General features: G+C 43.1%; 3 protein-coding genes and 1 pseudogene across 3 annotated transcripts; 2 read left to right on the top strand and 2 right to left on the bottom strand.

The window, feature by feature from the left end:
- Window positions 1-399: 399 nt before the first annotated feature.
- Window positions 400-5,033, bottom strand: LOC136520078 (replication protein A 32 kDa subunit C-like; annotated as a pseudogene).
- A 268-nt stretch (window positions 5,034-5,301) lies between these two features.
- On the top strand, window positions 5,302-8,354 carry LOC136520075 (cytoplasmic 60S subunit biogenesis factor REI1 homolog 1-like). Its single transcript, XM_066513475.1, has 5 exons — window positions 5,302-5,599; window positions 6,161-6,718; window positions 6,809-6,978; window positions 7,612-7,830; window positions 7,934-8,354. The coding sequence occupies exons 1-5, from the start codon at window positions 5,495-5,497 to the stop codon at window positions 8,091-8,093; spliced, it is 1,212 nt and encodes a 403-aa protein (XP_066369572.1). The 5' UTR covers window positions 5,302-5,494; the 3' UTR covers window positions 8,094-8,354.
- Window positions 8,355-17,900: 9,546 nt separating this feature from the next.
- Window positions 17,901-19,993, top strand: LOC136520077 (cytoplasmic 60S subunit biogenesis factor REI1 homolog 1-like). Its single transcript, XM_066513476.1, has 5 exons — window positions 17,901-18,068; window positions 18,392-18,898; window positions 19,006-19,175; window positions 19,497-19,718; window positions 19,831-19,993. Exons 1-5 carry the CDS (start codon window positions 17,964-17,966, stop codon window positions 19,892-19,894), a joined length of 1,068 nt encoding a protein of 355 aa, XP_066369573.1. The 5' UTR covers window positions 17,901-17,963; the 3' UTR covers window positions 19,895-19,993.
- An 829-nt stretch (window positions 19,994-20,822) lies between these two features.
- On the bottom strand, window positions 20,823-23,632 carry LOC136520084 (uncharacterized). Its single transcript, XM_066513482.1, has 2 exons — window positions 23,102-23,632; window positions 20,823-20,953 (listed from the first exon to the last, which is right to left on the bottom strand). Exon 1 carries the CDS (start codon window positions 23,547-23,549, stop codon window positions 23,103-23,105), a length of 447 nt encoding a protein of 148 aa, XP_066369579.1. The 5' UTR covers window positions 23,550-23,632; the 3' UTR covers window positions 20,823-20,953; window position 23,102.
- Between the last annotated feature and the right edge of the window lie 766 nt (window positions 23,633-24,398).

Genomic DNA, 24,398 nt, shown 5'->3' with positions numbered 1-24,398 from the left:
GAGTAGTAAGACCGATGAAGTGGTTGGCCTGACAAGTTGAAGAGTGAATTTTTCAGACCAAACCCCTATTCTTTCATTCATTCCCACTCTTTCTTATTCTATTCCCATGGCACCCTCAATTGAAACACAAAATCAACTGCAAACATGGGACAGAGATACTATATTTGAAACACAAGTTCAACTAGAAACACCAGGCAAAAAATTTACTGACAAAAGAAAAAAAAAAGCTGAAATCCATGATGAGCAGCTGGGCACCATGTTATTGTCATCTATGACAGTAAACATACCAAAAAATGGGCAAGATCACATCATAAGTTCATAACTCATAAGCATAAAAAGGGGCCCAAAAAAGATGATCATGCATGGCAACCGGAAGGAAGCATAGAAAGAAATGAATGAGAAGATTGCACTGTATATTCCAGTAGAATAAAAACAAGTAAACAGTACTAAGCAGATCCATCCAGCAACTGCAGCATGCCCATGGTCTGACATTCTAAGTTTCTAACCGATCTGCATGTCTGACAGTCTGAGTAACTTGCTTGGCAACTAAAAAATGGGTGCTCAGTGCTCTGTACAAAGAAAAATGCATGTACCAGATGTGCATACTTAAAGCATATACACGAATGTTATTCAGTACCTAAAAACTGCCAATAATCTCAAATGCCATTATACTAGTCTTGAAGATGATAGCATTGATCAACCATTTAAAAGAGACTTGAAATGATATTAATCAATAGTGGAATAGAGGCAGGCCAAATCGACCAGACGCTGGGCAGTGACCCTGCATGTTTAAAGATATATAAGATTTAGCATAGTGCATATGCTTGTGATGAAATACATGAGGGGAGAGTTATATACATAATTTGTGCTCTTGGCATTCCAAGTCTCCTTGCCACTTCATCAACATGTACTCCATTTTCAAGTGCACTGCATAAAAGTGAAAGCGAATGGTCAATTCAGAACTCCAAAACAAGAATACATGCAAGGAAATCAATGAGAGTGTTGAAACATCTTAGTTGAGAAGATGCCCAATGCAAAATTGGACAAACAGGGAATTTTGATTCCACTGAAAACTAGGAGACAATCAAACAAATCAAAGTATCTTGATTCCTTGAAAAGTCAGAAGATCGCCAGCAAGTAACATACCATAGCTTTAACACTTATGACTTGACAAAGCTCATACAGCCACCTAAGTTATTAAGACTTCAAACAAAAGGATCAAGAAGGAATCAGATTACTAGATTATTTGTGAAACTCCATAACATTGTTACAGATTACTTCACGACACATTATGTGCATGAAAACACACAGGATGTAGGTACCAGACCACTTTTTTTATGTGCATTATGATTATAATATTTCCATGTTATTTCTGGGTCATTTTTCTCTGTGTGTAACCAGACCATGAAGTTACAGCATAGGTCATCATCACATTATAATATCCAAATGAAGCAGCAAAAATCATATTCATTTAAATGTTAAAAGATGTAACTGACTGAATGCCACTACACTCTCTCGCAAATCTATGCTGATCTACGTGCCTTCTACCTATTATTTGAACATAAAATTAGTTTGTGCATATTTAAAATGGAAGTGTATTTCCTACTTTCCTTTTGGAACACACTCAAAGACTCCTACATGCAGGGCACCAAAATAGCAAATCAGGGATGTATGTAAGGCTGGAACTAACTTACAATCACTGATTGGTATTAGGGCTTCTCAAGCTTGTGACCACAAATAAGCAAATCAGCCAAAGTTTAGCACTACTTAAGATCTTCTATCCTTTATCATAGTTTAAAGCAAAGCCGATCTTACAGTATATCTGGTTGTTGCATAACCTCCAAAACCCTACTCTGCAGATCGTGCTGTTGTCCACCAGTACCTGAGTAAGCTGAAAACTGAACAAAAATTATCGCAACCAATCAGTTACAAGAGGCAAACATACTTACCCAAAGAGAAAGGGCAGTGAAGGATATAAGTTCACGAATAAAATATAATAAGGCAGCGATGAAAAGTGCTAGGACAGGCAATGAACTATCTCAATTCAGAATATCATAATGCTCTACTGTAAAATTTGCAGATCAGGATCAACAGAATCAGATTCATATCTCAAATATCAAATGCCACGACTGACTCATAGATTCACCTACTTTTCTTTAGCAAGAAACTCTCAAAAATGAGTAAATTGAGAGGTTTCTTACTTGGTTTGGTTGAGGAGTAAAGTGAACTTGCTGTTCTCTAACTCCACCAGAAAAGGGTACATGAGTAGATGTGTTTGTCTGAACTGATGAAGGGAATCGCCCTTGGTTTACTTGAGGAACAAAATCAACTTGATGCTCTCTTGCTCCACCAGAGAAGGGCATATAAGCAGGTGCATTTATTTGAACTGTGTGAGCGACTTGAGCTTGCATCTCGTGAGTAGACACATTTGCTTGGACAGCGCTAGGGAGTTGACCTTGCATCTTCAAAATGAAAAGGAAATAACATTTTGTGCTTTCATACATCATCAAAATAGAACTGACACAAAAAATTGCCATTTGCTCTAATCACCTTTGGCCAGACATTTACCAAATGCACATACATACACTCAATGTAGTGCAGCACCACTTCATTGAAATTGGTAACAGGCCTGTAAACAAAATTACAACGACCTAAGTACTAGTTGTAAGAAGCTGGTAAAAGTTTTTTTTAAAAAAAAAATCCTGGTAGAAGTATTGATACTTACAGATAGAAATAGGCAAGAAACGATCAAGTATTCATAAACATATGCTACAATAATAAGCTAGATTTCTACATAGTAGTTACTTATCTCGTTCCTCACTCTGAAAGTAACAAAATATAAAGAGAATATTAACTACTCCCTCCGTCCCAAAAAAATGCAATCCTACGGTTTAAAATTTGTCCCACAAAAAAATGCATACATAGAGCAAAGGCTGTCATATTCTCTTGTGGGACCCATCCTGAGTAAGCTGCTGCATGCAGAAAAAAAAAATCAGACGCAAGGCTCATGAACGATGTGGTGCCGTCTCCTCCACATGTTTGGGTCTTCTAGAACATTCCGCACAGGCCTTTTTCCAGAGACTTTAACTGTGCAGGGGTATTTTTGTAATTTGGTATCATTCCTTGGTAAACATGTTTGGTCCTACAGTTGCGTTTATTATGGGACGGAGGGAGTAATCCAATTTCCAGCCTAGATGATACTGTATTGCAGCTGGCACTAGGCTTCAGAAGATCAACCCAAAGGAAGAAGTTGTGCAAGGACTATAATTAAAATATAGTTCTTTAGTGCAGAATAAGGATCCATTATCAACAGACAACAGTGCTTATCATTTACTACGAAATGTAACCAACAAAGCTTTAAGTTAATCCTAGCCAAATGCAAGCTCAAAAAAGAGTGTATAGCCTAGACAAACAGAGAAAATATATACAGGAACAAGTATAACATGGAAAGACAGTAAACCAGCCTTATTTTCCAATGAGAATGCATGTGGCCTTCTAAGTTTTAATGTCAGTTTCACCTAACAATGACAAATTAACAATAATGAAGCTATATGTGAGATAACTGGTTAGAGCCCAGAAATAATTAGTATGAGCAAGACCATGGTTCCACAGCCAAATGTGTGGCAGGGGACCACAATTAAGAAATAAGGGAGGCAATGCCTACACAAAATGTATGCCCACTTGACCTTACATCTTCCTCAAAAAATTATGCATTTCAAATTCCAATATGCTTCTGATAAGAATATCCTAATAATAACAAGACTAGCATTCCATTCTTATGACAAACCGAATCTTACTGAAAACGTTATTTAAAAATTAGTGTAGAAGCATCAGTCAAGCTTTATGCTCAAATCAAAATTTGGATTAGTAAATAGTGAGTAAACAGTCTGAACACGTTCTATGAACGTTTAAGATTCATTTTACAGTAACAAATTATATTGATAAAATTTCGCTAACAAGACAAGCATTCGACCTGAATTAAAAATCCAACAAAAATTGTATGCATACAGAAATAGTGGTAGAAAGGCCATCAATAGCAAAGAAAACTTAGATCCTTTACCTAATAGAACGAGCAAAACTATGCTGCTTAGCTTTAAACCCTACGAGAGTAACTTGAACCTTGAGGTATAAACCATTCCTTCATATACACCAGCAAACAAGTAATAACAATCATGTCATATCAACTTCCCGATAGCTAAAAGCAAAATGTCAAAATCTCAAATCACTTGTAAAGACTAAATTAAACGCATCTCAGAGCTTGTCAACATCAAATACATACTGGACGAAAGACACTTCCTTAGCATCAATATCATCAGTGATCCTGCATTTCATGAAAAACTCTCACATACTGTACAGCCACAGTTGCATCTAGCGAAAACATGAATGAAACACTAATCGCGAGTTCGTGACTCACCACCGCACTAGCGGGATCTTCCCAGTGCCGTCGTCGAGCGTGAATGACACGCCAGCCTCCATGTTCACCACGCTCACCGCCCTCCCCAGAATCCAAACCTACACGCGCGCGAGTTGGGGAATTTTCCCAGAGCAACACAGAGGTAAGCGAACCCGCGCGGATGCAACTATAGGAAGGGATTCCGAGGCTCGGGGGTGCTTACGTTGGTGGCGTCGACGCCGTCAATGGAGATGACAGGGTCGCCGCCACCAGTGGCGTCGGCGGCGGCGAAAGAGCGGGCGATGTGACGCACGGTGGTCGGGGCGCATCCGGAGAGAAGCGGGGGTCACGCGACTGCTGCGATCGGAGCGGCGAATGGGGTTAGGGACTTAGGGTTTGGCGGGAGGGGGATGGAAATCGGTCACGAGGAATCGAGGATTAAATTCTCAAAAAAAAAGAGGAATCGAGGATTACGGACGGACCTTGGCCGGAGAAGGGGTGGCAACGGCGGAATTGTCGGGCGCCGCGGCGGCGCGCTGCGACAGCAGGATGGCCGGGCCGGCGAAGTAGGAGGAGGCCGCGGCGGCCATCGTGCTCGCGTCGGCGCGGGTACGGTACTGCGGTTTCGGTGGGGACGATGACGAGGAGGAGGGGATTTGATCGTGTGGTGGCCGTGCGGAGTGGGGACGGCAGTCGTTTGAGCGGGAAAATTAAAAAAATTGGCTTCCGTGCCGCTTCCGCGGGCAGGCGCATTGGTCAGCTAGGTAATTTCGGCCGTGACCGTAGGCCCGTAGCCCGGTTCGGGGCGGCCCAAATAGAAGCCCAACAACGAAAGATGGTGCAGGCCTGAGGCCTGACTGACCCAAGCGCCAACGTCAGCACCAGACGCGGCCGCGTCGCCCTCTCCTACTTCCCCTCCTCCCCCTTCTTCCCCGCCCCGCCGCCACTTTCCCCCAACTCTTAACCACCGAGGCGCCGCCGCGTACAAGGCGAAGCGGCACCGGAAGGAGAGGAAGGAGAGAAGCGAGAGTCCTCCCCGATCGTGCCCTCCGGAGCAAGTCGAATCCGAAGCGAGCGGAGAGGAGAGAGAGCTGAGCGAGGATGCCGACGGTTACCTGCAACGCGTGCAACTCGGGGTTCGACGACGAGGAGCAGCAGCGGCTCCACTACCGCTCCGAATGGCACCGCTACAACCTCAAGCGCAAGGTAACGTCGCCCCCGCCGCAGCCGACCTTCTGTCGGTAGAACCCTAGGTATTAGGTTCATCGGTTCGTGCGGCTTGCCTTGGGGACTAGAATGAGATGAATTGAGGATTAAGCGTAGGGGTCTTGACATTTTGGTATCGGAATTTTGATTTTGTTAACAGCTAAGGTCTTGGAATGTTTGCAAAACTCCAACCTCTGCACCTGGGTTAACTCCAACCTCTGCACCTGAGTTTTGTCGATTTTTATTGTTTTGTGATAGTTGTATGTGAATATTTAGATATAGAAATACTGCTGCAGATTGGTAATTTCTAAAATTGGGTCCATCTAGATACTTAAGAGTTCCATTTCAGTCATGAAAATTGATTAGAATTAAGAAATTCAGGATACTTTTTATATTTTTATGGACCGAAAAACGAACATATATTGGTAATTATGGCCTGGTTGTGATGGAGATTACGTGTGGAGAACTGTTCAACTTCTTTTTGTATGTTTGATTATGTTATTGCTTCCTTGTGTGCTGAACTTCAGTCATGCTTTGTCCTTGATATGTTAAATTCTTCAGGTCGCTGGAGTTCCTGGTGTCACAGAGGCTCTGTTTCTGGCTAGGCAAGCTGCTTTGGCGGAGGGGAGCAAGCCTGCAAGCACCCCAATGCTTTACAGCTGTGCTCTTTGTGGAAAGGAGTACAGGAGCTCGAAAGCTCATGAGCAGCATCTTAACTCGCGATCACATCTTTTGAAAGCCTCTCAGGAGCCCAATGCCTCTATTGCTGGTATTACAATAGTCAAGCCACTTCCTGAACGAGTCCCACGCAGAGCTCCATCTGCAGTAGAGGAGGATGAAGATGACGATGAGGAGGAGTGGGTTGAAGTTGACCCAAGTGAGATGGAGTTGGCTGATGAGTCTACTTCAAACATGCAAGAAGATGAGCAGTCCTCCAAATCAGATGATGACATGGCTGATCTTGAAGAGTTGGATATCTCGTCGTGTTTCATGTGTGATCTGAAGCATGACACCATAGAAGACTGCATGGTCCATATGCATAGGAAGCATGGGTTTTTCATACCTGACAGTGAATACTTGAAGGATCCCAGTGGTCTTCTTACTTATGTCGGGCTGAAGGTATACATTTTCGTCAGTGTAACATCGAATGTTGTATGTGTGCAAACATGAAGTTTAATCCTCACGTTGAATTGGTTATCCTACCTTCAGGTGAAGCGTGATTTTATCTGCCTCTACTGCAATGACAGATGCCAGCCCTTCTTCAGTCTGGAGGCTGTCAGGAAACACATGGAAGCAAAGGGGCATTGCAAGTTGCGGTATGGAGATGGTGGAGATGATGAAGATGCTGACCTTGAGGATTTCTATGATTACAGCAGCAGGTTTTGTGAAGCCCTCTATCGTTACTGAGTTTGTTATTTTTAAATGGTCGATGTTTGTTCCTGTTTTTCCTAAGCACCATGGAAAGGTTTCTGAAATAAAATGATTTTAATTTGGGAATCGAGTAATTGGCCATCCCTTAGCACTTTACTTAGGGAATGATCATACTGAGACCATATTCATTTGAAGGTCGGATTGCACTGTGGATTGTAGTCATAATGAACTATACTTTGGCATATTAGTGTTGATAGGTTGCTGGATTTGTTTTTGAATTTCAGAAATCCGTACCATGTTATGCTTAACTGTCTGATCATGTTATGTTCTTACTCTTTGGGTTGTGCTGTTGAGTTGTGATCTCCTGATATTTCATAAAATTGCTTAAACTGGTGCATCATTCGTTCATTGGCAAAGAATAATCTTGAGAATGCAGACTGTTATTCAGTCATTTATGGTGGGACAATACTAGGGTTATATTTCATACAAATAGAAAGGTAAGGTAAAATGCTTGGAGATTTTTTACATAGATGGTTGAGACAGTGAATTTGTTGTGATACCATGGTCAGTATTGTTGATAATCTTAGTTTCTGCTAGTCAATGAAGCTTGGACGCATCTTAAAATATTACTTTTGCTGCAGTTATGTTGATGCAGAAGGTAAGCAGTTGGTTGCTGTTGATGACTCTAACAACAACATTGAGCTGGGAACCGGTGGGTCTGAGCTAGTAATAACAAACAAGAGTGACAAAGGCACTCGGGTCAGAACCCTTGGTTCTAGGGAATTTATCCGCTACTATCGCCAGAAACCACGGCCTTCTGTTGCAACAGACCGTGCGCTTGCACTTTCACTGGCTTCCAGGTCCAAATCTTTGTGCTGCCCCCTTTTCCATTGCATTGTCTTCGTGTTATTTCACTAGCTTTTGGTTTGGCACCATTATTTATGATATCTGTTTTTACTGCAGCTACAAGAGCATGGGTTTGGTGACAGTTCAGTCTAAGGAGCAGATGGTAAGGCTGAAAGTTCTCCATGCAATGAACAAGACCGGGGTCGAGACGATGCGAAACAAGATCGGGATGAAGAGCAATGTGATCCGAAACCTCCCTAAGAACTGCCCGCATTAGACACTTTGCCTTTTCCTGCACCCCAGTCTGGAGCTCCTCCAGACATTTATATGGTGTCTTATGGTTTCTTGTCTATCACTGACAATGCTGGCGCTTAAGATATTTGGATTAGGAGTATATCTTCCATACGAAGTTTTTGTTGAACTCTCTGAGGTGTGGAAGCAGCTGTGACCTGCGTGTTGGACTGCTAACGGCCTACTGTTTCCTTCTGTGTTTTGTGGTAATCTTGTTGCAAGACATGGGTGCTCAAATCGCTGCTACACCGTGGATAATATGTGTGGTCGCCTGTTGCATCAACTGTCAGCAGTAAAGTCGATCTTCGATGGAGAGACTAGAAGTCAAGTCGCTGGTAGAAATGATAGGGAAAAAGTCTACATTAACTCCCTTAACTTTCGCGAAAGTTCATTTTTCTCCCCTAAACTCTAAAATCAGGCAAAATACTTTCCTCAACTTTTAAAACCGTTCATCTTACCTCCATGGCTCTGTTATAAGCAATTTTGAAGGCGGTTTTGTTTTTTTCTTTTTTATTAATTTCGGCTGAATTTTTGAAAAATCATAGTAAATCACAGAAAAATAATAAAATAAAAATTTTAATTTTGTTGGACTCTACATGAGTAGATCTACACAGTGAACATATATGGTATGCTTTAGTAGTTTTTTTTGTGGCTTTAGATTTATACATATATGGTATGCTTTAGTAGTTTTTGTTGTGGCTTTAGATTTATACTTTTCTGTAATTAATTGGAATAATTCATAGCTGCAGTTTTTATGGTTCAATTGTGATGAAATTTTTTTGGTGGGCTAATTATTGTATGATTGAACTGTAGTAAAAATTTCATGCTCATTGGATCATATATAGCTTAGTTATAGATTTATTTATATTTAACAAGCATAAACCTAAATAAAATCTATAACTAAATTATACATGATCCAATGAGAATGAAATTTTTACTACAGTTTAAGCATACAATAGTTAGTCCACCATAAAAATTTTACCACAATTAGACTATAGAAACTTCAGCTAAGAATTATTTCATTTAATTACAGAAAAGCATAGATCTAAAGCTACAGCAAAAACTTGGTAGTAAAGCATACCATATTATATGTTCATTGTGTAGATCTACTCATGTGAAGTCCAACAAAATTGGATTTTCTATTTTATGATTTTTCTATGATTTACTATAATTTTTTAAAGATTTAGCCGAAATAAATAAATAAATAAGATAAAACCATCTTCAAAGTCGCTATATCCGGGCCAGGGAGGTAAGATGAACGGTTTAAAAAGTTGAGGGAAATGTTTTGTCCAGTTTTAGAGTTTAGAGAAGAAAAACGGATTTTCACGAAAGTTGACGGAGCTAATATGGACTTTTTCACGTGCTACTTTGTCCCAGCTGTGGCCATTGTAACCGCTGTTGCAAGGTCTGGTCTTTGTTTTTAGCCTCCGCATACATGGTCATGCCGTCATGGTCTTCGCTTCGATTATAGATCGTTCAATGTGGTTGTAGTAAGCATTTCAAATAAGCCCACGAGCAAAAAATTGCAAAAATGACACTCGAAAGATTGACTCCTTGATTATGATGGCACTCGGGTGGATGATAAGTGTGGTCCATCTGTGTCTATGAATATGGGTCCAGTGTCAAATCTGCAAACAACCGATATTTCGAGTCCCATTTTTACAAATCGCCCGGCCACGAGAGACTTCTTACTTATAGGCTATAGGTGACAAAATGGTCAATTTTTTACATTTCGACGATTTGTATAATTGTATTCGGTTGCTAGGATGAGCTAAACCAAAAAGAAACAAAGTACATACATGTGAGCAAGTGAAAACGTGGGGGCGATATTTGCGCTCTGGAGCAGGTTGATGCTAACCAGTAACCACAACGTAGGAGATGTAGGAGGAAAAACATTCAGAGATGTAGGGAAAATATTCATTGGGGATGGTCATCATAGTCCATAGGACATCTACAGTCACTTATTTTCTTGATTCTAAATTATAAGTCGCTTTGATTTTTTAGTACATTTATTTTACTATATATCTAAATATAATAATATGTTTAGATATATAGCAAAATGGATAAAGCAAAAAAATCAAAGCGATTTATAATTTGGAACTGAGAGAGTATCATGTATTTGATGATTTTGTACGTACACGTGTCGTGAATCTGCTCGACTTGGTTAGAGTTTAAAAAAGCTTGACCTATATCCAAACTAAAGTGGTCTATCATTTAAAACGGGAGAGTATCATGAAATCACAACATGCCAAAATTGCAAATCCAATGCCACGACTCAAAAATTCGACAAACAAACCCATACGAAGTGAACGTTTGATTTTGGGTCTCTCCAATCACCGTGCACAATCGTTTGGAGCCACAAATCTCACGTGCGCCACTTCGCGGTGCCTTTTGGGAGCCAAGGAAAATTGCCGGGGCCGAAAGGGGGCAGGAGCCCACGACACAAAATCACAAATTCTAGAAAAGAACCTTTTTTATACCTTTTTTAAAAAAATATCAAGAATGTTAATGGGTTAATAAAATGTTTGTATGGCAACATGGGCTAGTAGTCCTGTGGAAATATTTGTACATATCATCGGAAGATGTTCTCAGAACTCAGAAACTATCCAAAAAAGTTACCAGGTGATTCATGTACTTTAAAAAATGAACTGTACGAGCTTTTAAATACTCCCTCCATCCTAGAATATAAGAAATCAAAGCGATTTTCTGATAAAATAAGGAGTCTAGCAAAATACAACAACAACAGCACTCCTCACTAATTAGGAGGGAGTGATCGAGTGAGTAGCTCAGTTATTGTTTTCTTAGTTTAAAAGGAATTTTTACATGTATGACGTATGTAGAAGGAAAGCGGTATCCGGTTAATAAAAATAGAGGAGAGAGAGGAGGGTTAAAGACCTAGAATACCTTATATATTTTGTTATAAATTTTGAATCCTCAACGGTAGCTAATGAAGATGATTAAAAGAAATACGGACTTGCTAGCGCCCGGACGTCCGATTTCAGGACGTTAGCCTCGGACGATGCTCCCGCCCCTGCGCCTGACTCATGAAGCTCCCTCGCCCTGCACCCATCCAGCCCCGGAGGCCCGTGGGCCCACGCATGTGCAGGCACCACCTGAGCCCGCTCCGTTTCACGCGCCCGCATGCACACAGCAGCACAGCATCACCAGCAGGCGTGCGCGGTGACCCACGACGGCAGTAGCAACAGCAAGTGCTTTCTCGAGATATACTTTTAAAACATTCAAATAAAACACTTGCAACATAGGTCTGAAAACACACGCAACACTTGAAAACATGTGTGTGTAGCCATATCAACACGTGCAACACCATATTTACTTTTGAAACATTCAAATGAAAGATTTGCAACATCTGTCCGAAACAGATGAAACATACGTGTATAGCCATTGCAACATGTGCAACACTAAGATCTACTTTACATCCATATGAAATATTTGCAACATACATCTGAAACACCTGAAACATGCGTATTTTGTTCATTGTAACATGAGCAACATCCTGATCTACTTTTGCAACACCGATATAAACACTTGCAATATACTCTGAAACACTTAAAAACATACGCTTGTAACATGCTCTTTCAACGCAAACATCTCCTTCTTGCTTCGCAAATAGAGGCTTGTCGACGCATGGAGGTCACCGGTGTAATCGCCGGTGGCATGGAGCTCGCCGTCAACGCGGAGTTGTGCGGTGACGCACAGAAGGCGGGTGTGGGGGCAGCACGGGTGGCGGTGCTCGCAAAGGGCGGGTGGGTGACGCATGGAGGTCATCGGCAACGGTCTCTGGGGAGGGCTCTGCCTCGCCCGACCCCAAGGCTGCGGGCTCCGCCTCGCCTGGCCTCTGGGGGAGGGCTCCGCCTCGCCCGACTCCAAGGCCGCGGACTCCGTCTCGCCCGACGGAGACCCATGCCACCGCCAACCACTCCAGATCCAAGTGTATGGGCCTAGGTCAAAGCTCTGACACCAGGGAGGAGACCGACACGCCCCGATGTAACCTGCGGTCACGACGGGCCATACTCGAGGATTCACAGAGGAGTATTCACAAATGCTTCAGGTATGTTCTCTGTTAGATGTATGTTGGTCAATATTCATGGTTATAATCACCTAATGTAATAATGTTCACTTGACATTATATCTGAATTTTGCTACGTTGAACTCGTCCTAACAGACGAAAATTCCTAATGGACGCACCACCCAATTTGTTCTGGTAAGTTCTGGCGGTGTTAACATAGCATTCAACACATGTGGAATAACAGAGCCAAATACTGAAGACTGATGTTAGGTACCATGTTGCCTCCTTGGTTTCCATTGCCGTCTGTACATGCTTACACATAACTGACCACCAGTAACTTGATATCAACGAACTGAACGGAATTTGTGCAACTGATTAAGTTCTGCTTCTGTAGGTTGCGTGATTTAATCGTGCTGACTATAAGAGCTTTCCAGAAAAAGGTACGCCTTGAATAGGGAGAGTGGGAGACCATGATGCTGAAACTTCATTTGATTTGCTAAGAGGAGAGGATGTGTGTCTATGTAACAAATATCATTGTTAGAGTTTGTGTCTAAGAGAGTTCTAACTGTATTTAACATAGGCACTCAGATTGGAATTGGATGCTGAAGAGGAAGGAGTCTTAGATCCTGTGTAAGGGTGGCAATGGGTAAATCCCCATCGGGTATGGTCACCCCAGACCCATCCCCGCCATAAAAATTTGGTATCGTCAGAATACCCATACTCGTCATGGATGGGGAATTTTTCCCAGACCCATATCCGGTCGGGTAAATCATACCCGTCGGGTCACCCGTACCCGCCAACAATTTATTCACGCACATGAAAATCAACAATTCAACAGCAACCACCACTAACTAGAGCACATAAAAGTAGACAAATAATAGCATATAATAATATCTTCTGCAAATTAAGATTCTTTTCTATTTAGTTTCTCCTCTACATTAGTCATGATTAATGTAGAAGTTACTGATTGTAGATATGGTTTCAGGAACTTTCAAGTGGAGTATTGGACTCGTTGACTTCAGAACAAGTGATGCACTGCAACACTGAAGAAGAGTGTAGCCATCTTGCAAGTACCCTACCTCCTGTTGAAGCAACATTGCTTGAATGGGCCATCAATCTCATGGCAGATGTGGTGGAAAATGAAAGCTACAACAAGATGAATGCTCGCAACATTGCTATGGTTTTTACACCAAATATGACCAAGGTTACTGGCAAGCATATTTGTTTCTCTCTACCTGCATTATTTTTCAGAATCTGTAGTCTAACCACGGAGCATTGATCTCTTTCAGATGGCCGGGTATTTTTCACCCATAGGTAAACGGCTACGGGGACTGCTGGAACATACCCATACCCGCGTACCCGATGGGTGAAGGGTTTGGTCCATTTACGTACCGTGGATAGTGTGTTTAGTCCATATTTAGACCATAATGGAGTAAATACCCGTCGGGTATCGGGTCGCGGGTCCCCATTGCCATCTTTAATCCTGTGTGGAAGAAACTTCGTTCTTCAGTCAATCAGTCATGTATGTTGCAATGTGGACACAAGAACTTTTTTGATAATGCTCGTAGTGTTTGTCCAAACCAGCCTGTTGTATACTTCAACATGTAAATCTAACTCCTGACTCCAGAGCGCACGCTGGAGTAGCTACCAGCATGATTTGCTCATTAGTCACTTCATGTCTCTGACAGTATTGAGAAATCCCCTTTTCTGTTAAAAACTTCGGTGATGTTGGTTGTGGCGCAAGGTGTTTGCAATTGGCACACACGTTCTCTCCGCACGCATCGTACGCTGCCCTGTGTTGTCACGTTTGAATCAAGATTGTCAGTTTTGACTTTGGTCTTCGCACTTTGACCGGCGATTGCTTTTGTAAAATCCAAAGTTAAGATGGATGTGGTACTGCCAGTGTTTCGCCAAAAGGAAACAAACTCCCAACTAGGGAGGCGTCCTAAATGCGTGGATGAATAAATAAATGCGCGGGCGTGCCAGTATACACAAGTATACAAAAGTGAACAACAAACATACGAACAAATAGGGAACTCTTCATTATATTAATCCTTTCATGGAATTACAGAGTACAAGTCCCCTTGGGATTTTACATCATATTGCGCCTGATCGATACATCTAACCAAATCAGTGACTGTGTTGTTACTGATTCCCGGGGTCTCGTAAGACAAACCGGTTAATTACATCCATAGATAAACTTCTATGGAAGACCTCCGATTAAGCTGCGATGATGGTTGTGCTTCCTGGGTCTTGATTGTTATAGTCTCCAAGTATACATAAAGAATGACACAATATTAAATGACAATAAATTGCCACAGCCTCATCGGTCTGTGGCGTATGCTATCCGGCCTCATCGGTCACGGACTTTGGAGTAAAGTCTGTAAAAGAAATGCTCGGCCTCGTCGGTCGCGAAGTAAACTAGTAACTCATTTTTCCTAGCCTCGTCGGTCTAGAAATTTAATCATAACTTCACCACAAACGCCACATGTCTGCCGAGCTTTGATTTGGCCGTGCATAGAGATGGAGACGACGACAGCTCAGTCACTATGCTATACTTCTTAATCACACTGACAAGTTCAGTCAGGAACCACTAGTATGAATGTGCATAAACACCAATTTGCTGCACCATATTCTGAAAGCTGATCGACTAATTGATTTATATATATATATAGGCCACAACAGGGAGCACGTCACAAACACAGCCCATGACGTTTACAAAATTAGTGCATTGTCAGAACTACTCTTGAATCACAGGGCCAAATTCACAACAGGCCGCTAATAATCTGTCATGTCTGAATATAACATGCTGCATTACGCTATATATGCTATCTCTTTCTGTTAAACTCATGATGACTTTACATTTCAAAGCACATGCTAACTACCTCACTACTGCGTATACTACATCTTGCTTGCTTATTACATAGTACACAAACTTCTGAAATTTGAGGCCCACATCTACTGAAAGTCTTCACTGCAGCAGGGCCATCCTTATTCTTCAGAGAATGATCTCTGAATAAACTTCTCGGTTCTACAAATCTTCTACTGCAACATCACTGCAACTTTGCCGAACAGCTGAGAGCATACTTTGCACAGGTACTGCAATGATCAAAACTATGTCTTTGTTGTTTAGAGCCATACACTACTAACAGGTCACTCACTGCAACTTATCCTGTTCTGCATTCTCCAGGAGTTTCAATGCATTGTCACTGATTTGTTTTAGACAAAAGATAAGCAGAACTCTTGGCCGACTATAGCACACCTCTCATGAATATTATACATGCTGACCACCAATGAATATCACTACTGTTGGTGATGATTTGCAATATGCAAATCCTGCAATCTGCACACTCTTCTTTCTTCCCCTCTTTTACTGAAGCCAATTATTTTTCTGATATCAATCAGTGAAAGTACATGCTCTCTTATTAACTGAACATGGCCTCTACATTTACCAACGATGGGTAATCATCTATCTCATGTGCCTGAGATCCTCCTTCTCAGACAACTGCAAGCCTACAATTTTCTACCTGCTCTCTATCATCTTCCCACACACCTCTGTATCTATGGATCTGACTCTTGCTATATCAAACTATAGTCACAACTCTGTTGTGCACCCTCCTAGAGTGTAGGATTCTACATGCTTGTTGCATAAACTGTAATCTATCATTTCTTCTCAACTAAATCTCCTTGGCTCTCAAACTGCAACCCCAAATCTCTCTTTCACACTACTCTACCACTTCCACTGCTTCTGAAATCTTCTTCAGGATACTATTCTGTAAAGGGCTTCAATGATCAAGCCTCTGAATATTGATCTTGTGACAATCACGATTTGCATACTATGCCGATCTGCAATTCTATCACCCCTTCACCCACACATCTGCACCTATCACAACCAGCCCCTCTTTTACAACTGCAAGAACTACGCCATGGCAGGATCTTCAATTGCCCCTGACCCCCAATTTCTCTACTCATCCCCATATCAGGTATCCAGCAAGACACCTAACAAAATAAAAGAACCCACAGATGGGGAGTCTCACCCTTCGATGCAGCCATGAGGTTGGTCTTCGGTAGCGCGCGATGTCGACCTTCCTTGATGCGGAACAGTCACCGACGACGGCAGCGGCGTGGTGCTATGGTGGGTGCGGTTGACGAGATGGGAATGCGTGTATATGAGCAGTGGCCTAGCGGCGGTGGTCTTCCGATCGATCTCCTCGCTAGGAGAGAACTGCCCTGCTTATATAGACGAGCGGACAGGGGTCTCCTCGGAACGACGGTCTGAGGAATCCAAGGCCAGCGCCACTGCTCCACCTCAGGTCGTGGGGAGAGCTTCTCGCGTCGTGGCTCCGAAGATTAGGGATGACCAAGCAAGCTGATCCGCTTTCATATCTTCCAGGCTTATTTTCTTGAGATTCTTCTATACGTGCAACGGATCGGAGATGGCGTTCACGTATGCTTGTGTACAGTAATGTACGTGCCCATGGAGGCAGCCAAGCCGCTATAGGTGAATATACTTGCCCAACAAATAAACAGAATTATGTTTATACTGCCGCCGGCCGCGTATTCCGTATACATAATAAAGGGCTGAATTGTATATGGGCTGAGTTGTAAATGGGCCATGGCCATCCTAGCTCGTATATGTATATTAATCAGCCACGTATAATAATATTATCTTATCTAATTGTATCCGAATATTTGGCCCTTTTTATATGCAAGCCTGCTCAACCAAGGATCAATTTTCCTTTGTTCTCATGTACGTGCTCGCAAGCTCGAAATATACATGACATTTATACGGAGCCCAATGCTACATTGACATTTGGCTATAATTATCAAAACACTCATATCCTCGTCCCACTTAGCCTAGCTGTGAACAAATCAATCACTTAATATGCAAATATATCAGTCAAGGCAAATCTTATAAACAGGCATAAATATTGATGCCACGTAAAATATTACAAAATCTCGTATTACAGCCAGATTTTGTTATGAAAAAGTACTACTTCAAGAAGATCATTTAATGACAACTTTTTTTGCGAGAGTGTAATTACAACTATTTACACATGTATTTCTTGAAAATCAGTAGTCAAAGCGTATGCACCAGAGTTAAATCAGTTAGTTCGCTACTTAAAATTAAGTACTACATTTTCCACTTATAAGTTCTTAATTATAAAATGACAATTTTCTCACATTTTGTTGGGCATGAAAAATAAAAAAAATGCCTACTCCCCCTATCCAAATCATAGGTCACATTAAATTTGTTCTAAATCAAATTTCTCTAACTTTGACTAAAGTTTTAGAAAATATATTAACATCCTCAACACCAAATAAATGAACAAATAAAGACATATTTGACAGTGACGAAATTAATTTCGGTGTTATATATGCTGGTGCATTTTCCTACGGAATAGTAATAAAAAATAGAAAATTGGTTTATGTCAAGGTTAAAGTGATATGTAACTTGAAACGGGGGAGTGTCACAAGATCTCAATCTGCCAAAAATGCAAATTCAATGCCACGACACGATATTTAGACAGAACAAACTTGCCTTCAAAAAGGAATTTAGACAAAATAAACCCACAAAAAGTCAACGTCTTGATTGTGGTCTCTCAATCACCAATTCTCAGTCGTTTAAAGCCCACGAAACTCACGTGGCCCACTTGGGTCCTTCCTTTGGAGCCAAGGAAAATTGACGGGCCGAAAGGGGCTAGGACTCCTATAGCAGAATATATAACTTTCCACTGCTAGAGGAGCGAAGCGAGGCCTTGCAGCGTTGCTCGCCCGTCGCCCGTGCCCGCCGAAGCAGATCGAAGCGACAGAGAGGGAGAGGTGAGGATGCCGACGGCGACCTGCAACGCGTGCAACGTGGTGTTCGTCGACGATGAGCAGAAGCGGATCCACTACCGCTCCGAGTGGCACCGCTACAACCTCAAGCGCAAGGTATCCATCCGATCGATCCATCGTCCCCTCCGCGGCTCCGCCGCCATGGCCCCATACCTACGGGCCAACTCTAACAATGATTTGCTCCAAAAAAAAAATCCAACAATTGTGAATGGTGGCGATTACCTACCTGTATGTAGAGAACGATATAATATAGTTTCAATCTCTATCTTTAGAATTGCTCTGTTTTGTCTCCGTAGAACATTATTTATCAGATGGCCCAAGCCAGTCATCCAATACTTGTAGCACATTTATCTTCTCACTTCCCTTTGTTTTGAACTCGCCATTATGCCCGTGGATTTGGACTGATTTCTATGCTCCAGGTGGCTGGAGTTCCTGGCGTGACGGAGGCTCTGTTTTTGGCATGGGAAGCCGCTCTCTCGGAGGGAACCACTCCGACGCTATACGGCTGTACTCTGTGCGGGAAGGAGTACACGAGCTCTGGAGCTCACGAGCAGCACCTCAGCTCGCGATCGCATCTCATGAGAGCCGCCTCTCAGTCTCAGGAGCCCAGTCGTTCCTCCACCGCCGGAGGAATCACACCGCTTCCGGTTCGCACCACCACCACGGTAGAAGAGGATGAAGACGAAGAGTTGCCTGACGAATCCACTTCGAACAGCATGCAAGCGACGAACGCGGCGGATTCCTCTAGACGCGACGAGGAGATTGAAGAGTTGGAGTTGGACCCATCGTGCTGTTTCATGTGTGACCTCAAGCACGGCACCGTGGACGAGTGCATGGTCCATCTGCACAGGAAGCACGGGTTCTTCGTACCTGACAGTGAGTACTTGAAGGATCCCGGTGGCCTTCTTGCCTACGTTGGACTGAAGGTATTTTCTTTTGTCGCAGCATCTAATATTTTGTTTATTACAGCATTTGGTTCGAAATCTTCGTTCGTGCTGACGTGCTGTATATATTGAGTTATTCTTGCTTGCAGGTGAAGCGGGATTTTATCTGCCTCTACTGCGACGACAGACGCCGGGCCTTTCAGAGCCTGGAGGCCGTCAGGAAACACATGCATGCAAAGGGACACTGCAAAGTGCGGTTTGGTGACGGCGGAGATGACGAGGACGCGGATCTCGAGGATTTCTACGATTACAGTAGCAGGTAGTGTAATTTTTGTGCAACTTAACTTTATGATCTTACAAGTAACAAGAGGTCAATGGTCTTCTGAACATGGTGGAAATCTGATTTGCGCAAGTAGTAAAAAGCCTAAATTTGGACTGCATGGTTCATATGCACAAGAAGCATGATCTATCTTTACATTAGAAAGGAGCATATCTGCCCCCAAACTTGAGTGATCTATTATAGGAAAACACTACTAGTACTGTAATTTTCGAATCAGGTAGACTTAAAGACACTGGATCGATGAGCTGCTTACACCTGAATTTGCACGCATCTAATCTAACCCTGCTGCTCTGACTGCAGGTATGCCGATGTGGATGGCAAGCAGTTGGTTGCTGCTGCTGATGGTAACTGTGGCATTGAGCTTGGAATTGGCGGGTCAGAGCTAGTAATCACAAACAAGAGTGGAAAAGGAACCCGTGTCCGATCACTCGGTTCTCGGGAGTTCATCCGCTACTACCGTCAGAAACCGCGGCCTTCTTCTTCTACGACACGTCGTGCTCTTGCGCTCTCCATGCCGTCCAGGTATGTAGTTAACACGGGCTAATCTATGACATCTTCAGGTTTTTCGTTCAAAAAAATGTAGAGCTTCTCCTTACTAATAAAGTGCAGTATCTGTACGTGTTTCCCCCTTCAGATACAAGAGCGTGGGTTTGGTGACAGTTTCGTCTGAGCTGCAAACTGTGAGGATGAAGATGTAAGGATGAAGAAGCAGGCTGATCTTGTGGTACTCGCGTGGTACTAGGAGTAGGTATGTAAAGGTTGCAAAAAAGGCTCAATATGTGAGATACGTGAGCATGTTTGTGTTGGCCAGGTAGAACAGAAGTATTTGTGTTGATTCAGCATTTCAGCATAAACAGAACATGCACTTCTGTGAGACAAAACAGGAGTCTGAACATTGTCCATGATTTGTTGGCCACGTGAGCTCACATGAGGACTTGCTACTTGGCAAAAGCAAATCCAGATTGGATAAAAGGGTCGTGCAACCCCATAATAACTGTGCAAATCCTACAGTGAACTACTTTTTATCAGTTAGTATGGTAGCATGTTTTTAGCTGGATCCTTTGGTAAACTACTTTTCATTCAGACAGGACAGGAAGCACAGAAACATGCTAATGGCAGATGAATTCAGGAAAGAGAAACAAACCAAGAGGAATGAGAATGATTTAGTTCTTTCCACGATAAGCACGAACTGACAAGTAGGTTGATGAGCTGAAAAAAATAAACTCGCACAATTGATTCATCATCGCACAAGATAGAAGCACAAGAAGTTGAACCAAATTGACATTAGGTTACTACATGGCACATATGAAATTGCAATGCTCTAATTTCATTATAGGGTTTCATTGCATGCTAAGTACTAGAATACACATAGAGGGCATACCCACATAGAGTAGGACAGAGTTAGAGTAACATGACGCTATGAAATTGCAATGCTCTAATTTCATTATAGGGTTTCATTGCATGCTAAGTACTAGAATATGCATAGAGGGCATACCCACATAGAGTAGGACAGCGCATGGGGGTACCAGACAACATAACATCAGGGATTAAATTACAAACCCTGAAGATCATACACAAGACAAGCATCAACTTCAGTGATGCTACATAGATGTCCCGCCAAAATGCTAGAAGTAATATCATAAAACAACCACCACCACTACCCCCTTGACCTTGAAGCACTCCCATGATCTCCTTAACTTTTTCACGCACTTCAATCCCTCCTCAAGGTGCCTCACCAGTAGAGACTGCTCCCAATGCTACTGAAAACACAAAATTCGAAAATTAAATCGGCTGGTTGAGAAATGATGTACCCTTAACATTTTTTTCTATCAAGCTGCAAAGAATAGCGAGTTGATGGCTAACCAAATGGGTAAGCATCACTTATTTATTGTACACGACTTCATCAGGTAACAACCACACTTAACCACTGCAGAAAGTTGGAATCATTAATTGAGGGGAAAACCTCTCTTTGTTAGTTTGTCTAGAACTCATATGAACATCCAGGCTAATTTCTATATTATTATTAAGTGGCGCTGACAGATCATAGCTGAGAAATAAAGGGGTTAAAGAAAGAATCAAACATAAGCACGACTAATGACTTCTTTAATTATCTGTCATGCTGCAAACCTTGCTCGTTGAGGCTAAGTTGTGAGGACCGTATCATCAGAGCACAACATGCATAGCAGATGCATAAATTCCTAGGAATATCAAGCAAGTTTCAATGAAGGCCCAACATAAAAAGATCTAGACAGGGTCCACTGAGTTGATATTAGACTGTGGCATTCCATTTTTATAAATTTCTTTTTTCTTGAGCATAGTATGTAAACTTCATATTGGTAACTAAATATCACTCGTCCAGAATCTTGTAAAATCCAAAACTAAGCAAAGTTGTACCTAGAGTGTAGAAGCTCATGTAAGGAATGATGGTGTAGATCTCGCTTGCCATGGAAACCTCCTTAATCACCTTATATGTCTTTAAATCAATCACGAAAAGAACATTGTTCGACCTCACAAAAATGACACCAGTACCAACTGTGAAGCCAAACAGTCTAGGTGAGGCCAAGACAGCATGAACAGGGAGCAGTGTCTTAAGCTCAATGACTCTGCTTTGTGTCCATGTAGCATCTACTTGAGAAACATCATTCCTGGACCACATGTAGAGTTTGGAGGACTCATGTATGGTGGCAAGCCCTAGTCCACCACCCTCTGTAGTGGTGAGCACATAAGGGCACTTGCTGGAGCATGTAGGTGGCATTTGAATCCAAGAAATTTCCTGTGATTCCCAGTCAAACTTCATAATATGATGTGTCATGAGAACCCCAAAATAGAGTGCACTCTCCACATGTGCAACGTGCCTGGACATATAGCGGCCGTATGGAAGCTGATTACTGGAGATTGGCTTGCTCCATGATGCAGTACTGGATGAGTAGGTGCAAAGGACTGTCTCGACATGTTCCCGATCATAGCCCACGAAAACGATGAGGAAGGGACCCGGGCGGCAATCAATGTGGTCGCAGGGGCCGCCGGCAGCGCAGAGAACTGCCGCTGTCCAGTCGAGCTTGTACTGTGCCACATCCGGAAACAGTGGCGGAGCTACAGGGTATGCCGGGTATGCACCGGCATACCCTGCGCAACCTGTATGTATAGTATATGTATATGTATATTTGTAAGCAAAGTCAATCGAACAACGCGCCTGCCGGCTGCTTTGCGACCTCGACGGCCTTTCAGTCCCACATGGTGACGCAGGCACGAGGCCACATCACATGATGGCCTTTCAGGGCCACGTGCACGAGGCCACATGACGGGAGGTCAGGAGGGTTCTCACGTCTCGTCTTCCAGCCGCCTTGGCTTCCAGCTGTTCGTGATCGAGGTCGTGGTGCCGTGGTGGCTCCCTTCATCGATGGGAAAGATGCCTGCCGGCTGCCGCCCAGCCATCGTAGCCTTGTTCGTTCTGGCATCGATCGAAGGTATTGAAGATTCAGACTTCAGAATCACTCTGTAATGGAGTCTTTGCCCGCAGTCTCGAATTGATGAATCTGCACAGGCATTCAGGCCAAGCTGCAAGTACCCAACATCGAGATCAACATATCCACGTTCCGCCTAGGCTGCTCTGGTGCTGCCTGCGCTTCCACGATTAACGACTCCCAGCCCGATTGCCGACCACCGAAATGAGGTTCAATCTCTACTCTTTTCTCTTTTTTTAATCCTATCTAATATCATTGAGTTATCTCTATATTTGTAACAATATATTGTTTTAGCTGTTTATATTGTATATTTTATGGATGGTTTTAATTAAATCTCCAAATTGAAGACTTATGGTGTACTTTTAGTTCACGTATATTGATTATATGTTACAAATTCATAATTCTTACTGAATTATATATGAAAAATTTTGGCTGACATACCCTAAAACAAAATCATAGATCCGCCACTGTCCGGAAAGGGCACTTCTTCTTGCACGTCCGTGGTAGGGTCCCAGACCATAAGGACATCGGGCCAGGGAAGACCCCAACCAGCGGAGATCCTGTGGAGGAGGACGCGGCCGTGGTGGGCGTCGACGACGCGCACGTGCCCCTTGCGGCTGTGGACTTGGGACGCGGGCAAGGAGCAGGTGGGGACGAATTCGACCGCACCGCGTTGACGTTGGAAGCGGACATTGGAGACGAAGCCGAGCAGGGGTGGGGCGCGGTGGAACTTGCCGAATCTGCGGCGGAAGCCGGCGCCGGAGACGATGGCGCACCAGCGCTTGCAGACGAGGGCGGCCTGGACAAGGCGTGCTGGGTCATCGGGCGGGAATCGGAGCAGGATCTCCTCCACCAGCTCCTCCGGCAGCGGCGGCGGCGGCGGCGCCATGCTGCGGGCGGAGCGCGAGGCGGCGAGAGGGTTTGCTGCGGTGAGCGGATCCACGAGACAGCGACGGTGCTCTCACTGGGTCACTGAAGCTGCCCGTGGGCCGTGGTGGTGAAGAATAGCAGCGTCAGCTGCATTGGCCCAACGTTCGTCACCTTGCCTTTGAGCCCAATGGGCTATGCCGTCACCGGAGAGGCTAATTAGGTGGTCAACCATCTTAACTTTATGATCTTATACAAGTTCGGAAGTTCCTCCTGCTTACAAAGTTACAAGAGGTCAATGGTTCTCCCTGTTCCCGTGAACATGATGGGAAACTGCTTTGTGCAAGTAGTAAAAACCCTACATTTGAACTGCATGGTTCATATGCACAAGAAGCATGATCATATCTTTACATTAAAAAAAAAGAGTACATCTGCCCCCAAAATGCAGTTATTTTTATGGCAAAATACTAGCACTGTAATTTTAGAATCATGTATAGGTTTAAAGACATGGAATGAGTTGCTTACATCATAATATGTTTTTGTGACCAAGTAGTAATATACTGTATTATTTTGGCGTCATGAAAATAACTGAATTTGCACGCATCTAATCTAACCATGCTGCTCTGACTGCAGTTATGCTGATGTGAACGACAAGCAATTGGTTGCTTGCTGCTGATGGTAACTGTGGCATTGAGCTTGGAATTAGCGGATCAGAGCTAGTAATCACAAACAAGAGTGGAAAAGGAACTCGTGTCCGATAACTGGGTTGTCGGGAGTTCATCCGCTACTACCGTCAGAAGAAACCTCGGCCTTCTTCTTCTACGACAGGTCGTGCACTTGCGCTCCCCATCTTGAGGCTTTTCGTTCAAAA

The sequence above is a fragment of the Miscanthus floridulus genome, chromosome 18, assembly GCF_019320115.1.
Source record: "Miscanthus floridulus cultivar M001 chromosome 18, ASM1932011v1, whole genome shotgun sequence".
Classification (NCBI taxonomy): domain Eukaryota; kingdom Viridiplantae; phylum Streptophyta; class Magnoliopsida; order Poales; family Poaceae; genus Miscanthus; species Miscanthus floridulus.
Note: the sequence above shows the minus strand (reverse complement) of the source record. Positions and strands in the feature narration are given on the sequence as shown.